We start from the raw sequence: 16,733 nt of genomic DNA, 5'->3' as shown, positions 1-16,733 counted from the left end.
ATGCTCGAACGAGCATCAAGCTCGGACGAGTGTGTTCGCTCATCTCTACTGTTATCTCTTTGTGAACTTCTCCTCATGCTGCCATTTAGGATTTCATCTTAGGCTGCATTCACACTCATGTATGGGGGACGTATATACGGCCGACGTATATATATACGGCCGATATACGTCCCCCATAGGCAGCAATGGGTGCACGGCGCCATACGGGAGCAGTACGGTGCTGCACACGTGCGGCACCGTACCATTCCGTACCCGGGAAAAAGATAGGACCTGTCCTATCTTTTCCCGTAATACGGCGCCGTGTGCCATACATCCCTATGGAGAGGGGCGAGGGTGAGCTGCGCTCACCTCCTCCTCCTCTCCCCGTGTACTGCCGTTGCCCGCTACGGTACGATACGGGCAGGCAACGGCAGTGTGAATGCAGCTTAAGTTTGGGAATATGCTCTATCTGTATAATCAATCTTTCTTTTCCAGATAGTTTATTCCTTCTTTTATCTTTTTATAGAGATTTATGTTATATCTTCCTCAGTCCAATCCTGTTTTACCCTCAAATCTGTCCTATACCTCACTGTTAGATCTGATTTTCTCTTCCTATGAAATCAGATACATATTATTTTTGGTGGCAGATAAATGTTCTATTCCTTTCTAGTACATACATCTACCTCATTTCTATTATCTTAGTCTTCCCTTCTCTAATTTTTACCTCTGGTTTATCTGTGATGCATTTGTGCCGTGGCTGATTTATACCCAATGCTACACACAATTCTGCAGTGAAAGGGGCGTTTCAGTGCACAGTCGGACCGTTTGCCACATTTATCATGCAGTGTCTGACAGAATTGTGTTGCTTGATATATGTTAAAGGGAACCTACCACCCCGATTCTACCTATAAAGGTAGAAGGGGTGGTAGGTGGATGAATGGGACGTGAGGATTAGCCCTTTTTTGGGCTATTCCTCACGTCCCGGGTGTCTTTTAGAAAACTTTATTGCAGATATATGCAAATTTTTTTATGTGGCTACAGGAGCGTGGAGTAGCCGGACATGAGGTTACTCCACGCCCCAGTAGCCACGTTACTCCGCCTACCAGGTAATCTTCGGCGCAGCTCCTGGTAGCTGCGCGCCCTCGTCTGAGTCCCCTGGCATCTGCGGCCTTCTGCGCATGCGCAGTAGCTCCGGCCCCGGAGCCGCGACCGCGTAGCCGAAGGCCTGCGTTCTACACTTGCGCAGAACGCAGGGTGCCAGGACGAGGGCACGCAGCTACCAGGAGCTGCGCGCCGAAGATTACCTGGTAGGCGGAGTAACGTGGCTACCGGGGCGTGGAGTAGCCGCGACTAGTAGCCTCATGTCCGGCTACTCCACGCTCCAGTAGCCGCATAAAAAAAAATTGCATATACCTGCAATAAAGTTTTCTAAAAGACACTCGGGACATGAGGATTAGCCCAAAAAAGGGCTCCGGCACACGCACACGCGCGCCTGCGCAACTTAGCACGGCCTGTTTCCCCGTGCTGAGTTGCGCAGGCGCACGCGTGCCGGAGAGCTCGGTGACATCACCGGCTCTCCAGCACTTTAGAATCCGGCGCACGCACGGTGCGCCGTGCCCGAGTGCGGTGCGCCGAGTTATAAGTTAATATAACTTATAATTCTGCGATAGGGGCTTTGTTTCCCTAACAAAAATATGCTCTGGCACCAGCTCACCCTGAGCTGGTGCCATGTATATGTGTATAAACCTACCACTTTTAAGTGGTAGGTTTCCTTTAATGTGCCCCTGTTTGCACTGGAGGAGCCTGGTATTATCACTGAAACATACAGGGCAGATCACACTGCACTCGGCTGCACAGCTCATTCGGCCCCTCCCCCTCACTCCCATTGGCTGCTCCCTGTCAGCTGGTCTCCTTCAGTCTGAGGCAGTGGAGGAGTCTGCAGTCAGAGATGTAAACAGACAAGCAGAAAGTGATTCCTTCTGCGCAGACTCGGCCAGGGGAGAAGGCAGGCAGGACGGGACACAGCTACCAGCATGGGGAGCCAGCAGTCACCTCACAGCAGAATAACTCAGTAAGGCTGCATATTTTCTAATAACAGTAAATTGTGAAATTATAGCTTACAGTGCACTGAGCTAGAGTATGTCTATCTGCTATGGTGACACAACCCCTTTAATCAGAAAAATATGTCATACCCAGTCTTTGAAGCAAGCATGTCGCGCTCCGATATGGCGTGTCTGTCTCAGTATATAATTTACCGCTCGCTTCTCCGGACAAGATTCAGAGATTGTTCACACCTGCACTGTGCAGATTCCTTGGTGTGCTGAGACCTGTAGTTCGATTCGGTTTTCCTTTCTTGATTTGCGGATAGCCTTATTTAATCGCAGGCTGTGAATAGGCAATCAATAGGCAGATAGGTCAGAAGTAAGTACTCTTCTTTCATTTGCAGGGAATTTCTTTAGCTTGGCGTTATTTCCCTTTCTCTTTCCAGTTTATGAATCTGTTAATGTATAATTTCTCCTTTTGATAATTGTGGCACGCTGAATGCTATTCTAATAGCAATAGAAAAGACATTTCCACTGTATTATGACACAATTACTAATCTTTTTGTGCAAAAACTACAAAAGTGTAATGATCCTTTAACCCCTTCCCGACATTTGACGTAATAATACTGCATGGCGGGAGGTGCGTTCCCGCAATTTGCAGTATTATTACGTCATGCTTCTGGTACCGGCTCCTAAACGGAGCCGGTACCAGAAACATGGGGTGCCAGCTGTATGTTACAGCTGGCACCCGTCTCTAGTACCCGCGATCGGAGTTTCCTCCGATCGCGGGCATTAACCCCTTTCACGCCGCGGTCTTGTGTGATCGCGGCGTGCAAGGGTCCCATGCGCCAAATCGGACCCCCCTGTGGGGTTTACCGGGGGGGTCCGATCCTCCGCTGTCATCCCCGGGGTCTGCCAGTGCCCCGGGGATACGCAGCTTCTTCCGGGAGCTGGGTCCTGCCTCCTTAGTGTGCATGCTTAGTGTGTCACATAATACAGTGTAATACATCTGTATTACACTGTATTATATGAAGAAGAGCTTGAACAAGCGATCAGAGGATCGCTTTTTCAAGCCAACCTGTTAAAGTAAAAAAAAAAATGTTAAAAACACTTCATATATACATTTATTAATAAAAAGAATTAATTAAATAAAGTTAAAGTCCCCTAAACACAAACATTCCCTATACATATCTAATAAAGTAATAAAACACAAAATCACCAGAAAAACCCCACATATTTGGTATCGCCGCGTCCGTAACAATCTGTACAATAACTTAGTAACATTACTTGACCCGCTCGGTGAACGCCGTAAAAACAAAACACGAAAAACTCGCAAAAAATGTCCATTTTTCATAGAATCACTTCACAAAAATGTTCTAAAAAGTGATCAAAAAAAGTTATGTACGCCGAAATGGTATCACTGAAAAGAACAACTCACCACGCAAAAAATAAACCCTAAACCAGCTCTGTCAACCGAAAAATATTAGCGTTATATCTCCGTAAAGATGGCGATGCAAAAACAAATGAGATTTCCTCTATATTAGTTTTTTTCCAGTAAAATTGTAAAAATAAATGAAAAACTATATAAATGAGGTATCACCGTAATCGTAGTGATCTGTAGAATAAAGATAATATAGTATTTTTATTGTACGGTGTAAAACCCCCAAAAAATACAAAAAGAAAGGAAACCAAAATTGACAATTTTCTTTTCACCCATACATTCAAGAGTTAATAAAATCTCATCAATAAGCTAATGACCCATTAAAATGAAGTATTTGTAAAGTGCATCTCATGTCGCAAAAAATAAGCCCTTATATGTCCAAATTGCTAAAAAAATAAAGATTGTATAGCCAATAAAATGTGACAATGCATAATCTACTCTGAATGGTGTAGCTTCACCTCCATGCCCTGGCGTGCGCCCGTACAGCAGGTTACCACCACATATGGGGTATTGTTATCAAATTTTGGGTATCAAATTTTGTGGCGCGTTTTGGTATTTTATCCACTGAGAATTTGTAAATTTTTTGAAAAACACATAAATTTAGCCCAAAAAAATGTACTTTCAAAATTGTATCCGATTTTGTTTTAACCCCTGTAAAACAATTAAAGGGTTAACAAACTTCATAAAAGTTGTTTTACATATGTTGAGGGGTGTAATTTCTATAATGGGGTAATTTATGGGGTTTTACTTTTATTTAGGCCTTTCAAGTGACTTGAAACCTGAGCAGGTCTCTCAATAGCAGGATTTGGGGTTTTTTATGAAAATGTGAAAAATTGCACCTAACGTTCAAAGGCCCATAACATCCTACAAATATAAGAGTATGCATAAAAAACCATGGACACATAAAGTAGACATTTGGTGAATGTTAGTTATTACGTTTTTTTGCTGTTATGACTATGTGTGGAAAAAGTAGAACATTTTGAAGTTCGAAAATCGAGAATTTTTCCAAATTTTCACCAAATATCTGATTTTCTCATAAATAAATGTAAACATACCACCAAAATTTTTCAACTAACATGAAGTACCATGTGTCACGAGAAAACAATTTTAAAATCACTTGGATATGTTAAAGCGTTTCAAAGTTATAACCACTTATAGAGACACCGGGCAGATTTGAAAAAATGGGCCGTGTCAGGAAGGTGAAAAGTGGCTTCAGCGTTAAGGGGTTAAAAGAAAACTACCAACTGTGGGTTGTTAACCACTGTTTTAGAATAATAGACAAATTATTTTTATCTTTTATTAAACTTGCCTTGTCACTACATGAGAGTAAGGAGAGCAATGGCTGATGCCTGTTATCTCCTTGTGTACTTCTCCTCATGCTGCCATTTTGGATTTCATCTTAGTTTGGGAATATGCTGTATCTGTATAATAATTTTTTCTTTTTCAGACAGTTTATTCTTCCTTTTACCTTTTTATAGAGATTTATGTTTTATATTCCTCAGTCCATTTCTATTTTACCCTCAAATCTGTCCTATACCAGATCTGATTCTCTCTTACTATGTAATCAGACAGATATTATTTTTGGTGGCAGATATATCTTCTATTCCTCTCTAGTACATACATCTCCCTTCTCTTTCATCTCTTAGGCTTCCTTTTTCTGATTTTTACCTCAGGATTATAATATTTTATATCTTTGTTAAAAACTACCTCAGCTCAGATTCTTTTCCCGCCTTTTTTCTTATTGGTCATGTCCATTGAGCAAGGCATAACAAGAATCACAGCTCTCCTCAGCTAAGCTTGGTTGCACTGTGCTCCAATTTTATCATAAAAAAACTTCAAAAAGATGAACAAAATGTGTCACAGAGCAAATTGGTGCAACCTGCAAAAAGAAAAATGAGGTGTAAGATTACAATAATTCCCAAAAGCTCAGGGCACACAACACAGCAAAAGGCAACCAGGTGTACAGTCACCAAAAATAAAGACTGATCGATTACACTATGGCCAGTACACATCACACCAGACACAAGACTATCCCTTTCTATAGCACCACTGTCTCTACAGCCTGTGCTCTCCATGCAGACAGTGGCCCACATTTATTAAAGCCTCTGCACCATTTTGTGTCTGACTTTGCACATTCTTTTCAGTGCAAACTGTTTGCACAACATTTATAAAGTGTCCATGACACATTTGTGTTGTGGCTGAACTATACCCAATGCAGAATACCACCTAGCAGCCTTGGGCCAAGACAAGATGTCAGACATCTGTTGCGTTGAGCATGAGCTCTACTTGGTGGTGTAAAGTTTTCTTCCTTTTAATGCAGACATTCCAGAACTGATGCACAAAGGGCCTTGTCTTTTATGACAGAGAGAGGAAGGGCAGGTTTTTTCCAATAGCCACAAATGCAGCTACTTTTAATCACTCTGCGCTGCACTTCAGTAAAATATAGATGTAGTTATCAGTTTCAGTGCTCAGTCGGACCGTGAGCCAGATTTTACATGTAAAGTCAGACAGGAATGTTAACCCTTTGGTGTCTAAGGCATTTTATGTGATTTTGAGATTGTTTTTTAATGATATGTTGTACTCCACATTAGTGCTATATTTTGGTTGATATGTTTTGAATTAATTTATTGAAAATTTGCTGACAATTTTGAAAAAATATAGATTTTTTGGTTTCTAATTGTTATTCTCATTGTACAGTTAGTCCAACCACCCACATTTACTACTAATTAACATGTACCATAAATGTTAGCGTCGTGTTTTAAATGTTATAATATTTTATTAGAGATTAAGTGACTTTTTAATTGAACAGCAATTTTCCAAATTTTCATGAAAATGTAATGTTACAAGTTTGTTAACCCTTTATGTGTCTCATATAAATGAACAAGATAAAGGTTCCATTTGCAATTTTCACATTTTGACAATGAAGTTATTATTTAGCACTAAAATATATATGTTGATGCAGGATAAAAGGTAAATACCTCTCAGATTTTGTGCAGTTTCTTATTACTATGGCAATAATCCCCATGTGGATGTAAACCGCTTCATAGGCCCACAACATGGCAAAGAATAGAAGGAGCCCTATTGAGCTTTTGAAGGGAGATTATGATATATACAAGAGTATAAGCCGACCCGAGTATAAGCCGAGACCCCTAATTTTACCACCAAAAACTGGGAAAACCTATTGACTCGAGTATAAGCCACGGGTAGGAAATGCATTGGTCACAGTCTACCAGTATAGAGCCAGACAGCCTCTGCAGTAAACAGCCAGCCCACAATAGTATATAGCCAGCCAGCCCTCAGCAGTATTCAACCAGCCAGCCCCCAGTAGTATACAACCAGCCAGCCCCCAGTAGTATACAACCAGCCAGCCTCCAGTAGTATACAGCCAGCCCCCAGTAGCATACAGCCAACACCAGTAGCATACAGCCAGCCACAATGTAGTATACAGCCAGCCCCCAGTAGTATACAGCCAGCCCCCAGTAGTATAAAGCCAGCTCCCAGTAGTATACAGCCAGCTCCCAGTATTATACAGACAGCCCCCAGTAGTATAAAGCCAGCCAGCCCCCAGTAGTATACAGCCAGCCCCCAGTAGTATACAGCCAGCCACCAGAAGTATACAGCCAGCCCGCCGCCAGTAGTATACAGCGAGCCTGCCCAGTACATAAAAAAAAAAACTTACTTACCACTCCTGGCGGCTCCTCCTCAGTCTTCTCTCTGCTCCATTAGCCGGCACAGAAGCTTCCTTGCGATCTGTCGGCGCAACACTATGATGCGGCGGTGTCACTGCAGATTACGTCATAGTGTTGCGCTGGGACGAGTAACGGGGCGCCGGAGTATGTAAGATTTTTTTTTCATTGACTCGTGTATAAGCCGAGGTGAGGGTTTTCAGCACATTTTTTGTGCTGATAAACTCTTCTTACACACGAGTAAATAAGGTAGGTGAAATTTGTTTTTCAGGTGCCTTGACACATTTGAAAAGTTCCTGAGGTTTCTAGAATGCTGAAACCCCCCCAGAAATGACACAATTTTTGAAGAATTCAGGTATGGATATGATCAGCCTTTTGACGCTATGGTTTTTTTTTTACAGTTTTATGTTAAAATGTAGTGTGAAAAACAAAATTGGGAAATGTTTCACAAACTCATCACTTATAGGACAGATTTCTCATATCAGGAAAGTGAATTTTTATAGATATGCTTTATCTTCTGAGTTCAGAAATTCCCCCCCAAAGGGCCATTATAAGTGTGGCACTATTATGTTCTGGGGCACCAATAATAACATTATATTTGGAATCCCTCTGTGGGAGACAAAGTTGTGGACAATCTGTTTTTGATGCTATCATCTTTTCAAACTGTGTGGAATAGCACAATATGGGCATAATAATTCAAGGTGTTGTTGGGTCACTTTCTTTCTTTCAAAAACAGCTCCTCTCCTGACCATGGGTGCTCAGTAATGTTGGATTGCACCAAGGGCGGCACGGTGGCTGAGTGAGTAGCACATCTGCCTTGCAGCACTGGGGTCCTGGGTTCGAATCCCACCCAGGTCAACATCTGCAAAGAGTTTGTATGTTCTCTCCGTGTATGCGTGGGTTTCCTCCGGGTACTCCGGTTTCCTCCCACACTTCAAAAACATACTGTTAGGTTGTTTAGATTGTGAACCCCATGGGGACAGGGACCAATTTGACATGCTTGTGCAGCGCTGCATAATCTGTGTGCGCTATATAAATAAAGAATTATTATTTATTATTATAACTCCATTCCTATTTATAGAGCTGAAATGCAAACAAAACATAGTCAGAGGACATGCTTTTAAAGGAAACCTACCACTTGAAGTGGCAGGTTTCAGATGGAAATACCGAGCACCAGCTCAGGGTGAGCTGGTGCCAGAGCTTATTTTTGTTAGTGTTTTTAACCGCTGAATTGCGGTTTCAAACACTTTTTTAAAAAGAATAGCCGGCGCATGGGGGTACGCGCTCTGCGCTTACCATGCGCGCGGCTACATAGGAAGTGAAGGAGAGCCGCGCGCATGGTAAGCGCCGAGCGCGTACCTCCCTGCGCCGGCTATAAAGTTTAAAAAGTGTTTTAAACCGCGATACCAAAAATAAGCACCGGCACCAGCTCACCCTGAGCTGGTGCTCGGTATTTCCATCTGAAACCTGCCACTTCAAGTGGTAGGTTTCCTTTAAACCCCTATTAACTGTGTAATATTTAGGAGGCTTTGGACAGACCTATTGGTGTATTGAATGTAGCACCTGGGACAGCAGCAGACACACTACATCCACGCTTTTGTTAACAGGCACAGAATATTTGACAGCAGCAGAAAAGCTTTATTAACCCCTTAAGGACGTAGCCGGTTTATAGTTTAAGGCTCAGCCCCATTTTTTGTATTTTGACATGGGTCGCTGTATATGGTCATAACTTTTGAACACTGTCACTTATCAAAGCGATTATGAGATTGTTTTTTCCTCACATGTTGTACTTCATTTTAGAGGTAAATTTTGGCTGATAATTTTCGAGTTTATCAGAAACATCTTTTATGAAGATTGTTAGCCCCTTGAGATTTTCATAGTAATTAAATCAAAATGGAGGTGATATTTAGAATGGTCAAATTTTGTCAGTTATATGTTTATTTAGCCCTAAAATTTATACATTTCCAAAAGCTAAAAATAACCCTTAAAATTTGTTATGGAATTTCTCCGGGTACAGAGACCCCCCCACATATGGACGTTACTTGCTTTATGGGCGCACAGCAAGGCTCAGAAGGGAACGAGGACCCTGCAACTGCCAGAATTTTAGTTTTCTCATTGGCCCCTTTTGTAGGCTAATACATTTTAGTTTTTTCATTATTGGGGCCATGTGACTGAATTTTTTTTGTGGGATGAGATGCCTTTTCCAGTGTTACCATTTTGGGGTTCGTATCCGTTATTGTTGAAAATTTATGAACTTTTTTTTTATGTTAGGAGAAGAAAAACATCAATTCTGCACTGGATTGCAGATACGATTATGGGGACACTTGAATATTCTTTCTTATGTTTTACTTAATTTGCCAAATAAAACCCTAATGTGGGGAAAAAATCTATCATTTTTGCATTTGCATTTTTCCAAGTGGCATAACATTGTTGCTTTTTTGGCTATGGAGCTGCTTGATGGCTTGTTTTTTGCAGGACATGTTGTACTTTGCAACAGTATCATTCTGGAGTACATATGTTTTTTTGATCAAGATGTATTGCATTTTTTGTGGGATTAAAAAGGTAAAAATCATAATTTTTGGAAAGTTCTTAACAGTTTTTTTACAGGGTTCATCGTACGGGTTCAATAATTAGTTACTTTTATTCTACTGGTTTTTATGGACGAGATGATGCTATATATGTGGGGTTTGTGTTATGATATGTGCATTATATGTCTCCTTTTATGTTCTGGGGCTTATGGACTTTTTTAACCCGCTGGCAGGCAAGCTAAATGCAGTGTTCACGCTGACCGTGGCATTTAACAGGTTAAATACCGCAGACCCCCGCAACTCCCGATTCCGGCTGAGCTTCGATGCAGAGCGCTAATAGCGGGAGCCCGCGCTGCACTAGTATGGTGCTGAGCACTAAGGGGTTAAAGGGGGAATATTGCAGAAGCCATAGGCTAAGGATATCTCATACATAAACTCTACAGTGTTCAGAAGGGAATAAAATATAGATACCATATTTTTCGGACTATAAGGCACACCGGATAATAAGGTACATTATCAATAAAGGCCTGCTAAGGCGTCTAGGTTCATATATAAAGCACACCGGATTATAAGGAGCAGGTGGTTTCTTGGTGGCTGCTTGGGTTAGAAGGGGGTCAGTTTGGGCAGCCGATGAGTCCACTGCCCTTCTCCGATTTGCCTTCTCCTATCTCTGCCGAGTCCCCCGCTGGTGGTACTGCCGAGTCCAGTCTCTCCATGCTACTGCCCTGTTCCAATGCACGGAGGCGAACAATGTTGGTAATGCGGTGCTGGGGCACTTCAGGGGCCAGTGTGGGTATTGTGCCCGGTCTACAGTGCGCGCTGGTGCAGGATATTGGCAGGATATTGCTGACTTGGCCTGGAGCTCTTTTTAAACACTTCCATCTTCCATTTGTTGTTACATATATTAGGCGCACCAGACTATAAGGTGCAGTTTTGATTTCTGAGAAAATCATAGGATTTGTTGTGCGCTTTGTAGTCCGAAAAATACAGTAAATATTCTATCTTTGGCTGCATCTGATCAGTACTGACCACTATGACTTTAAAACATAAACCAACTTACCATTCCATACTTATCCGCTGAATAGAAACTGTCAATTATTGCAACCAGGACCCACTGCTAAGAGACGGCTTGTGGGGGCCTTTATTTATTTACCTGTGTGGGACATGGATTATAAATCTACCCTGGTTTCTATAGATTGCAATACCCACATATAGACCATGAATTAGGGCTTTGCTTCAACTAAACCACCATTAACAGGACTTGTTAGATTCTAACAATTATGCCTTGCATTTTGATTTATTAAGGTTTGGATTATTATACTATCCAACGCAACAAGAAGGAACCAATGCACTATGTGTATCTTTCTCTCTATTCTGTATCTATCCCTCTATTCTGTATGGAGCTACAATGAAGGTACATGAGACTTCTAATGTACTTTTTCGGCATTTGACTCTTTTTTTCTAATAGACTGGAATATGCAAATATGGCAGAAAGTAAAATAAGGTTTCCTTAATATGACTAGCATTATTTACTTTTTTTAAAACTAGTATTTGAGGTTACTTAGTTATAACCCCTAAAAGTTAGTCCTACCAGATGTGACATTTTCATGCAAGTAAGACGTCTACTATATTTATTTTGTAGGTGTACACAGGAGTAGTTACACACAAAGAAACAGTTTGATGGAAGAGGAAAGAAAAGATCGAGGCTCCAGGAAGATATGAAAAATATAAAGCATCCAGGAGTACAATGCCCCAAGCAACTTTCACAGGGAACAAACAATAAAGAATTAGAAAAAACCTTTATCACGTTGCAGATTGTAAATCAGAATACGGTGTAGTTTATCCAGAAGTCACTACTGTGATATGGTCAGTCTACAGCCCGGTCAGTGCATTGTGTCAGTGTTACAGGACAGGACAGCGCTGTGTATATGGACTGTCAGTCAGTAATGAGATATATAAGAGAATAATGTGCAGGAGTGATGTATAACAGCAGCAGAGCAGTGTGTTCTGCTAGTCTATTGTCTAACCTCACAGGGATTTAGTCACAACTAGTCATTCACATCCGTGCTGAACATAGTGGATTAGGGTCCCTGGATTTCAGCAAGAATTCAGGTTTGGCCACACACAAAAAATCTGATGATGGTGAGCTGCCCATCAACCAGCAATTAGCCCCCGACAACCACAGCAATGCCCACCATAGGCCTGGTTGTGAGGGAGAACTGATAACTACATCCGAATCATTACATCATAGTGATAACTGCATCTGTATCCAGTATTGTTACAGTGCAGGGCTCATGATAACTGCATCCATACATTGCTAAGCGCTGAATTCATTGTCAGTGATAACTACATCCGTTTATTGGTAAAATACGGAGATAGTGATAACTGCATCTGTTTATTTCTTCAGTGATTACAAGTAGCTGCCCTTCCTCTCTGTGTCATAAAAGACAAGGCCCTTTGTGCACCAGTTCTGGAATGTCTGCATTATTAGGAAGAAAACTTTACACCACCAAGTAGAGCTCATGCTCAATGCAAGGGATGTCTGACATCTTGTCTTGGCCCAAGGCTGCTACTCAGTTCTGCCCATTGTCACACAGCACCTTACCAAGGTTTAGTGACATGGGAACAAAACTTTGTGTAAATAGTTTCTATAAATAGTTTGTGTTGAAAATCTCAGTTTTTCATTATAGTTTCCACATTTTAAACAATGTCTATTGATCCCGGGAGTTTTTCTGACTGCCATATCAGGGGTTGGGCAGGAAATTTTGCCTACTTCAGCTGCTATGTGGTCTTTCATCCAGACAAAAGAGTTTCGGCATGGCCTGCTGCCCTTCCCCCAGGGCTGTGCTGAAACTGGTGGTGCTAGCTCTGCACTGACTGGATGAGATGTCAGAAGAGGAGGCAGTGGAGTAGGAGCAGAAGGCAACAGGAGGCAGTGAGTGATGTCTACCAATCCTGGGTGGTGGAAGTATATTTGCCAAATGCTTCCTTTCTCGGCCCAGCCGCCACTAAAATAACTCAGAGTAGGTGATGCAGTGAGATATCAAAGGAGGTAGGATTTCATATGCATTACACGCTACATAGAACACCTTCTCCCTCATGTCCATGTTCTTGATTTTATATACGCCACCTGTGTTCACCTCTAAGCCGGTATAATCTCGGACCAGGCTTATATCTAACAAAAGTAGGAGCAGGCTAAACACTGTGAGAGCTATGTTTTACTGCAGCTAATGGCAAGGGTTTTTCAGCCTTTCGGGGTTGTGGGAAATTGTTGTGTAATACCAGGGGTTTATGGTGACAACTCCATTTCTATGAATTATGAAATCAGTAGTTAATTGACCTTGCTCCATGACTGCTCTCTGACTCGTGACTGTGAGATGTCTCCTTTGCTTTGAAAGGGTTGGAGATGGAGGGCTCTGCACATACAATAGAAGTGGACTGGGTTGAAGCCAATGCGTTGGAACTTGGGACACTGTTTCTGATGTAATTTTTCTATACCTCGACCTGTGGCCTCTCTATTCTGATAGCTTGTGGCCTATAAGAATATGCTGCAAACACTGGTGCATCCTTCACCAGGGGAAGTTGTAGAAGGCATGGATGTAACATGTCCTCTCCCTCCAGCAACAGCTCCATCACCACCAGAACTAGTACCACGGCCATATTTCCAAACAAGACCCCACATCGATGAGCTATCTCAGGCAACCTAATGCCAAAGAGAATGGAGCCAGGAGCTGAAGGCTGTGAAGCAATTGTAGGGTTACTGCCACTAAGCTCTCATTACTTGTATTGTGTTGCAGCTACTATAGAAAGGTTTTCTTCCTCCAGCTCTATCCCCTGGGACTGAGCTCACAAATTGCATCTACCGTACATTGCTTTTTGAAACACATTATAAAGTGGAGGGTGCTTGCCTCAATTCCATTGTGTTAACTATTTGTGAACAATGCAATTATGTTAACACAGTCTTTGACTTTGACTAAATTCAAACCGTTTGAGCGTTTGCAGCTCCATTATTATCATTCATCGCTATTACTAACAACAAAAACTGAAGTCTAATAGACCTATTAATATGTCTATTGATTTCAATGGGCTTTAATTTACTTTAAGTAGTGTTCGTTTGCACCATTACCGAATCCATTATTTGTAGGTAAAATTTCAAGGAAATGACAGCAATATTTTTCTAATTCAAATAACTAGAGCCTAATGAAATGGTATAAACGTTTATTAAAAGACTATTAAAATCAAAAAACATTTTAACTATAGCGTTGGACTACCGTTATTGTCATTTAACCCCTTAAGGACCAGGCCCTTTTTCGTTTTTGCGTTTTTATTTTTCACTCCCCACCTTCAAAAATCTATAACTTTTTTATTTTTCCATGTACAGAGCTGTGTGATGGCTTATTTTCTGCGTAACAAATTGCACTACGTAGTGATGGTATTAAATATTCCATGCCGTGTACTGGGAAGCGGGAAAAAAATTCTAAATGCAGTGAAAATGATGAAAAAACACATTTGCGCCATTTCTTGTGGGCTTGGTTTTTACAGCTTTCACTGTGCACCCCAAATGACATGTCTATTTCATTCATTGGGTCAATACGATCACGGGGATACCAAATTTGTATAGGTTTTATAATGTTTTCATACATTTACAAAAATTAAAACCTCCTGTACAGAAAAAAAATTCTTCATTTTGCCGTGTTCTTGCGCTAATAACTTTTTCATACTTTAGTGTATGGAGCTGTGGGTGGTGTCATTTTTTGCGACTTCTGATGACGTTTTCAATGCTTCTATTTTTAGGACTGTTCGACATTTTGATAACTTTTTATAGAATTTTTTCTATTTTTCAAAATGGCAAAAAAATGCCATTTGCGACTTCGGGCGCTATTTTCTGCTACGCGGTTTAACGCAGTGAAAAACGGTTATTATATTTTGATAGATCGGGCATTTTCGGACACGGCGATACCTATTGTGTTTATGATTTTTACTGTTTATTTATATTTATATCAGTTCTAGGGAAAGGGGGGTGATTTGAATTTTTATGTTTTTTTAATATAATTTTTTTTTTTTTACTTTTTTTTATTTATTTTTTTTTACTATTTTACAGACTCCCTAGGGTACTTTAACCCTAGGTTGTCTGATTGATCCTACCATATACTGCCATACTACAGTATGGCAGTATATGGGGATTTTGCATACCATCTATTATAATGTGCAGATCGCACATTATAATAGATAGCCTCGATCATGACAGTCTGGGATCTTTGTGTGATCCCAGGCTGTCATGGCAACGGATCGCCGCTCCCCGGTGACGTCACGGGGAGTGACGATCGGAGCCAAGATGGCGGCGCCCATGCGCCGCCGGCTCTTTAATGCCGCCGGCAGCTTTGCCGGCGGCAATCAAAGGGTTAACACCCGCGATCGGTGCAAGCACCGATCGCGGGTGTTAGCGACGGGCGTTTGCTTCATTATGAAGCAAATGCCCGGTGAGTATGAAGAGGGCTCAGCCTGTGAGCCCTCTTCATACTCCCCCATGCGCAGTAAGACGTAAGGGTACATCTTATTGCGCTATGGGGTTAAAGTCCAAATGCAGGTGTGAACTGGGCCTATGTCAGATTAATTTTAACTTTTTTGAAAAAAAAAATATTTTTGTAATCAAAACAGTTTTTAAACTGGTTACCAAAGTTTGTTCCCCACAAAGCAATACATTTAATTCATAAATATTTTAGCACAAATGAAAGAACTTGAAATATACACTCACCGGCCACTTTATTAGGTACACCTGTCCAACTGCTCGTTAACACTTAATTTCTAATCAGTCAATCACATAGCGGCAACTCAGTGCATTTAGGCATGTAGACATGGTCAAGACAATCTCCTGCAGTTTAAACCGAGCATCAGTATGGGGAAGAAAGGGGATTTGAGTGCCTTTGAACGTGGCACGGTTGTTGGTGCCAGAAGGGCTGGTCTGAGTATTTCAGAAACTGCTGATCTACTGGGATTTTCATGCACAACCATCTCTAGGGTTTACAGAGAATGGTCCGAAAAAGAAAAAACATCCAGTGAGCGGCAGTTCTGTGGGCGGAAATGCCTTGTTGATGCCAGAGGTCAGAGGAGAATGGGCAGACTGGTTCGAGCTGATAGAAAGGCAACAGTGACTCAAATCGCCACCCGTTACAACCAAGGGAGGCAGAAGAGCATCTCTGAACGCACAGTACGTCGAACTTTGAGGCAGATGGGCTACAGCAGCAGAAGACCACACCGGGTGCCACTCCTTTCAGCTAAGAACAGGAAACTGAGGCTACAATTTGCACAAGCTCATCGAAATTGGACAGTAGAAGATTGGAAAAATGTTGCCTGGTCTGATGAGTCTCGATTTCTGCTGCGACATTCGGATGGTAGGGTCAGAATTTGGCATCAACAACATGAAAGCATGGATCCATCCTGCCTTGTATCAACGGTTCAGGCTGGTGGTGGTGGTGTCATGGTGTGGGGAATATTTTCTTGGCACTCTTTGGGCCCCTTGGTACCAATTGAGCATCGTTGCAATGCCACAGCCTACCTGAGTATTGTTGCTGACCATGTCCATCCCTTTATGACCACAATGTACCCTGTAACATCTGGTGGCTACTTTCAGCAGGATAATGCGCCATGTCATAAAGCTGGAATCATCTCAGACTGGTTTTTTGAACATGACAATGAGTTCACTGTACTCAAATGGCCTCCACAGTCACCAGATCTCAATCCAATAGAGCATCTTTGGGATGTGGTGGAACGGGAGATTCACATCATGGATGTGCAGCCGACAAATCTGCGGCAACTGTGTGATGCCATCATGTCAATATGGACCAAAATCTCTGAGGAATGCTTCCAGCACCTTGTTGAATCTATGCCACGAAGAATTGAGGCAGTTCTGAAGGCAAAGGGGGGTCCAACCCGTTACTAGCATGGTGTACCTAATAAAGTGGCCGGTGAGTGTATTGTGGCAGGGTATCAGATTTTGTGCAAGAAAGGTGTACAGAGTACAATCAGTCATATATAACAATAGGAGTGAGGTTACAGT

General features: G+C 41.9%; 1 protein-coding gene across 1 annotated transcript in view; it reads left to right on the top strand.

Annotated features, from left to right (window-relative positions):
* Nucleotides 1-1,891: 1,891 nt before the first annotated feature.
* The window catches only part of LOC140105169 (ranaspumin-like), a 42,915-nt gene continuing 28,073 nt past the window's right edge, over nucleotides 1,892-16,733 (top strand). The window contains exons 1-2 of the mRNA XM_072129113.1: nucleotides 1,892-2,050; nucleotides 7,420-7,503. Of these exons, the coding sequence (XP_071985214.1) occupies nucleotides 7,479-7,503 (25 nt within the window). The 5' untranslated portion in view covers nucleotides 1,892-2,050; nucleotides 7,420-7,478. The remainder of the gene's footprint in view (nucleotides 2,051-7,419; nucleotides 7,504-16,733) is intronic.

Source organism: Engystomops pustulosus, chromosome 10, assembly GCF_040894005.1.
Source record: "Engystomops pustulosus chromosome 10, aEngPut4.maternal, whole genome shotgun sequence".
NCBI classification, from domain to species: Eukaryota; Metazoa; Chordata; class Amphibia; order Anura; family Leptodactylidae; genus Engystomops; species Engystomops pustulosus.
Note: the sequence above shows the minus strand (reverse complement) of the source record. Positions and strands in the feature narration are given on the sequence as shown.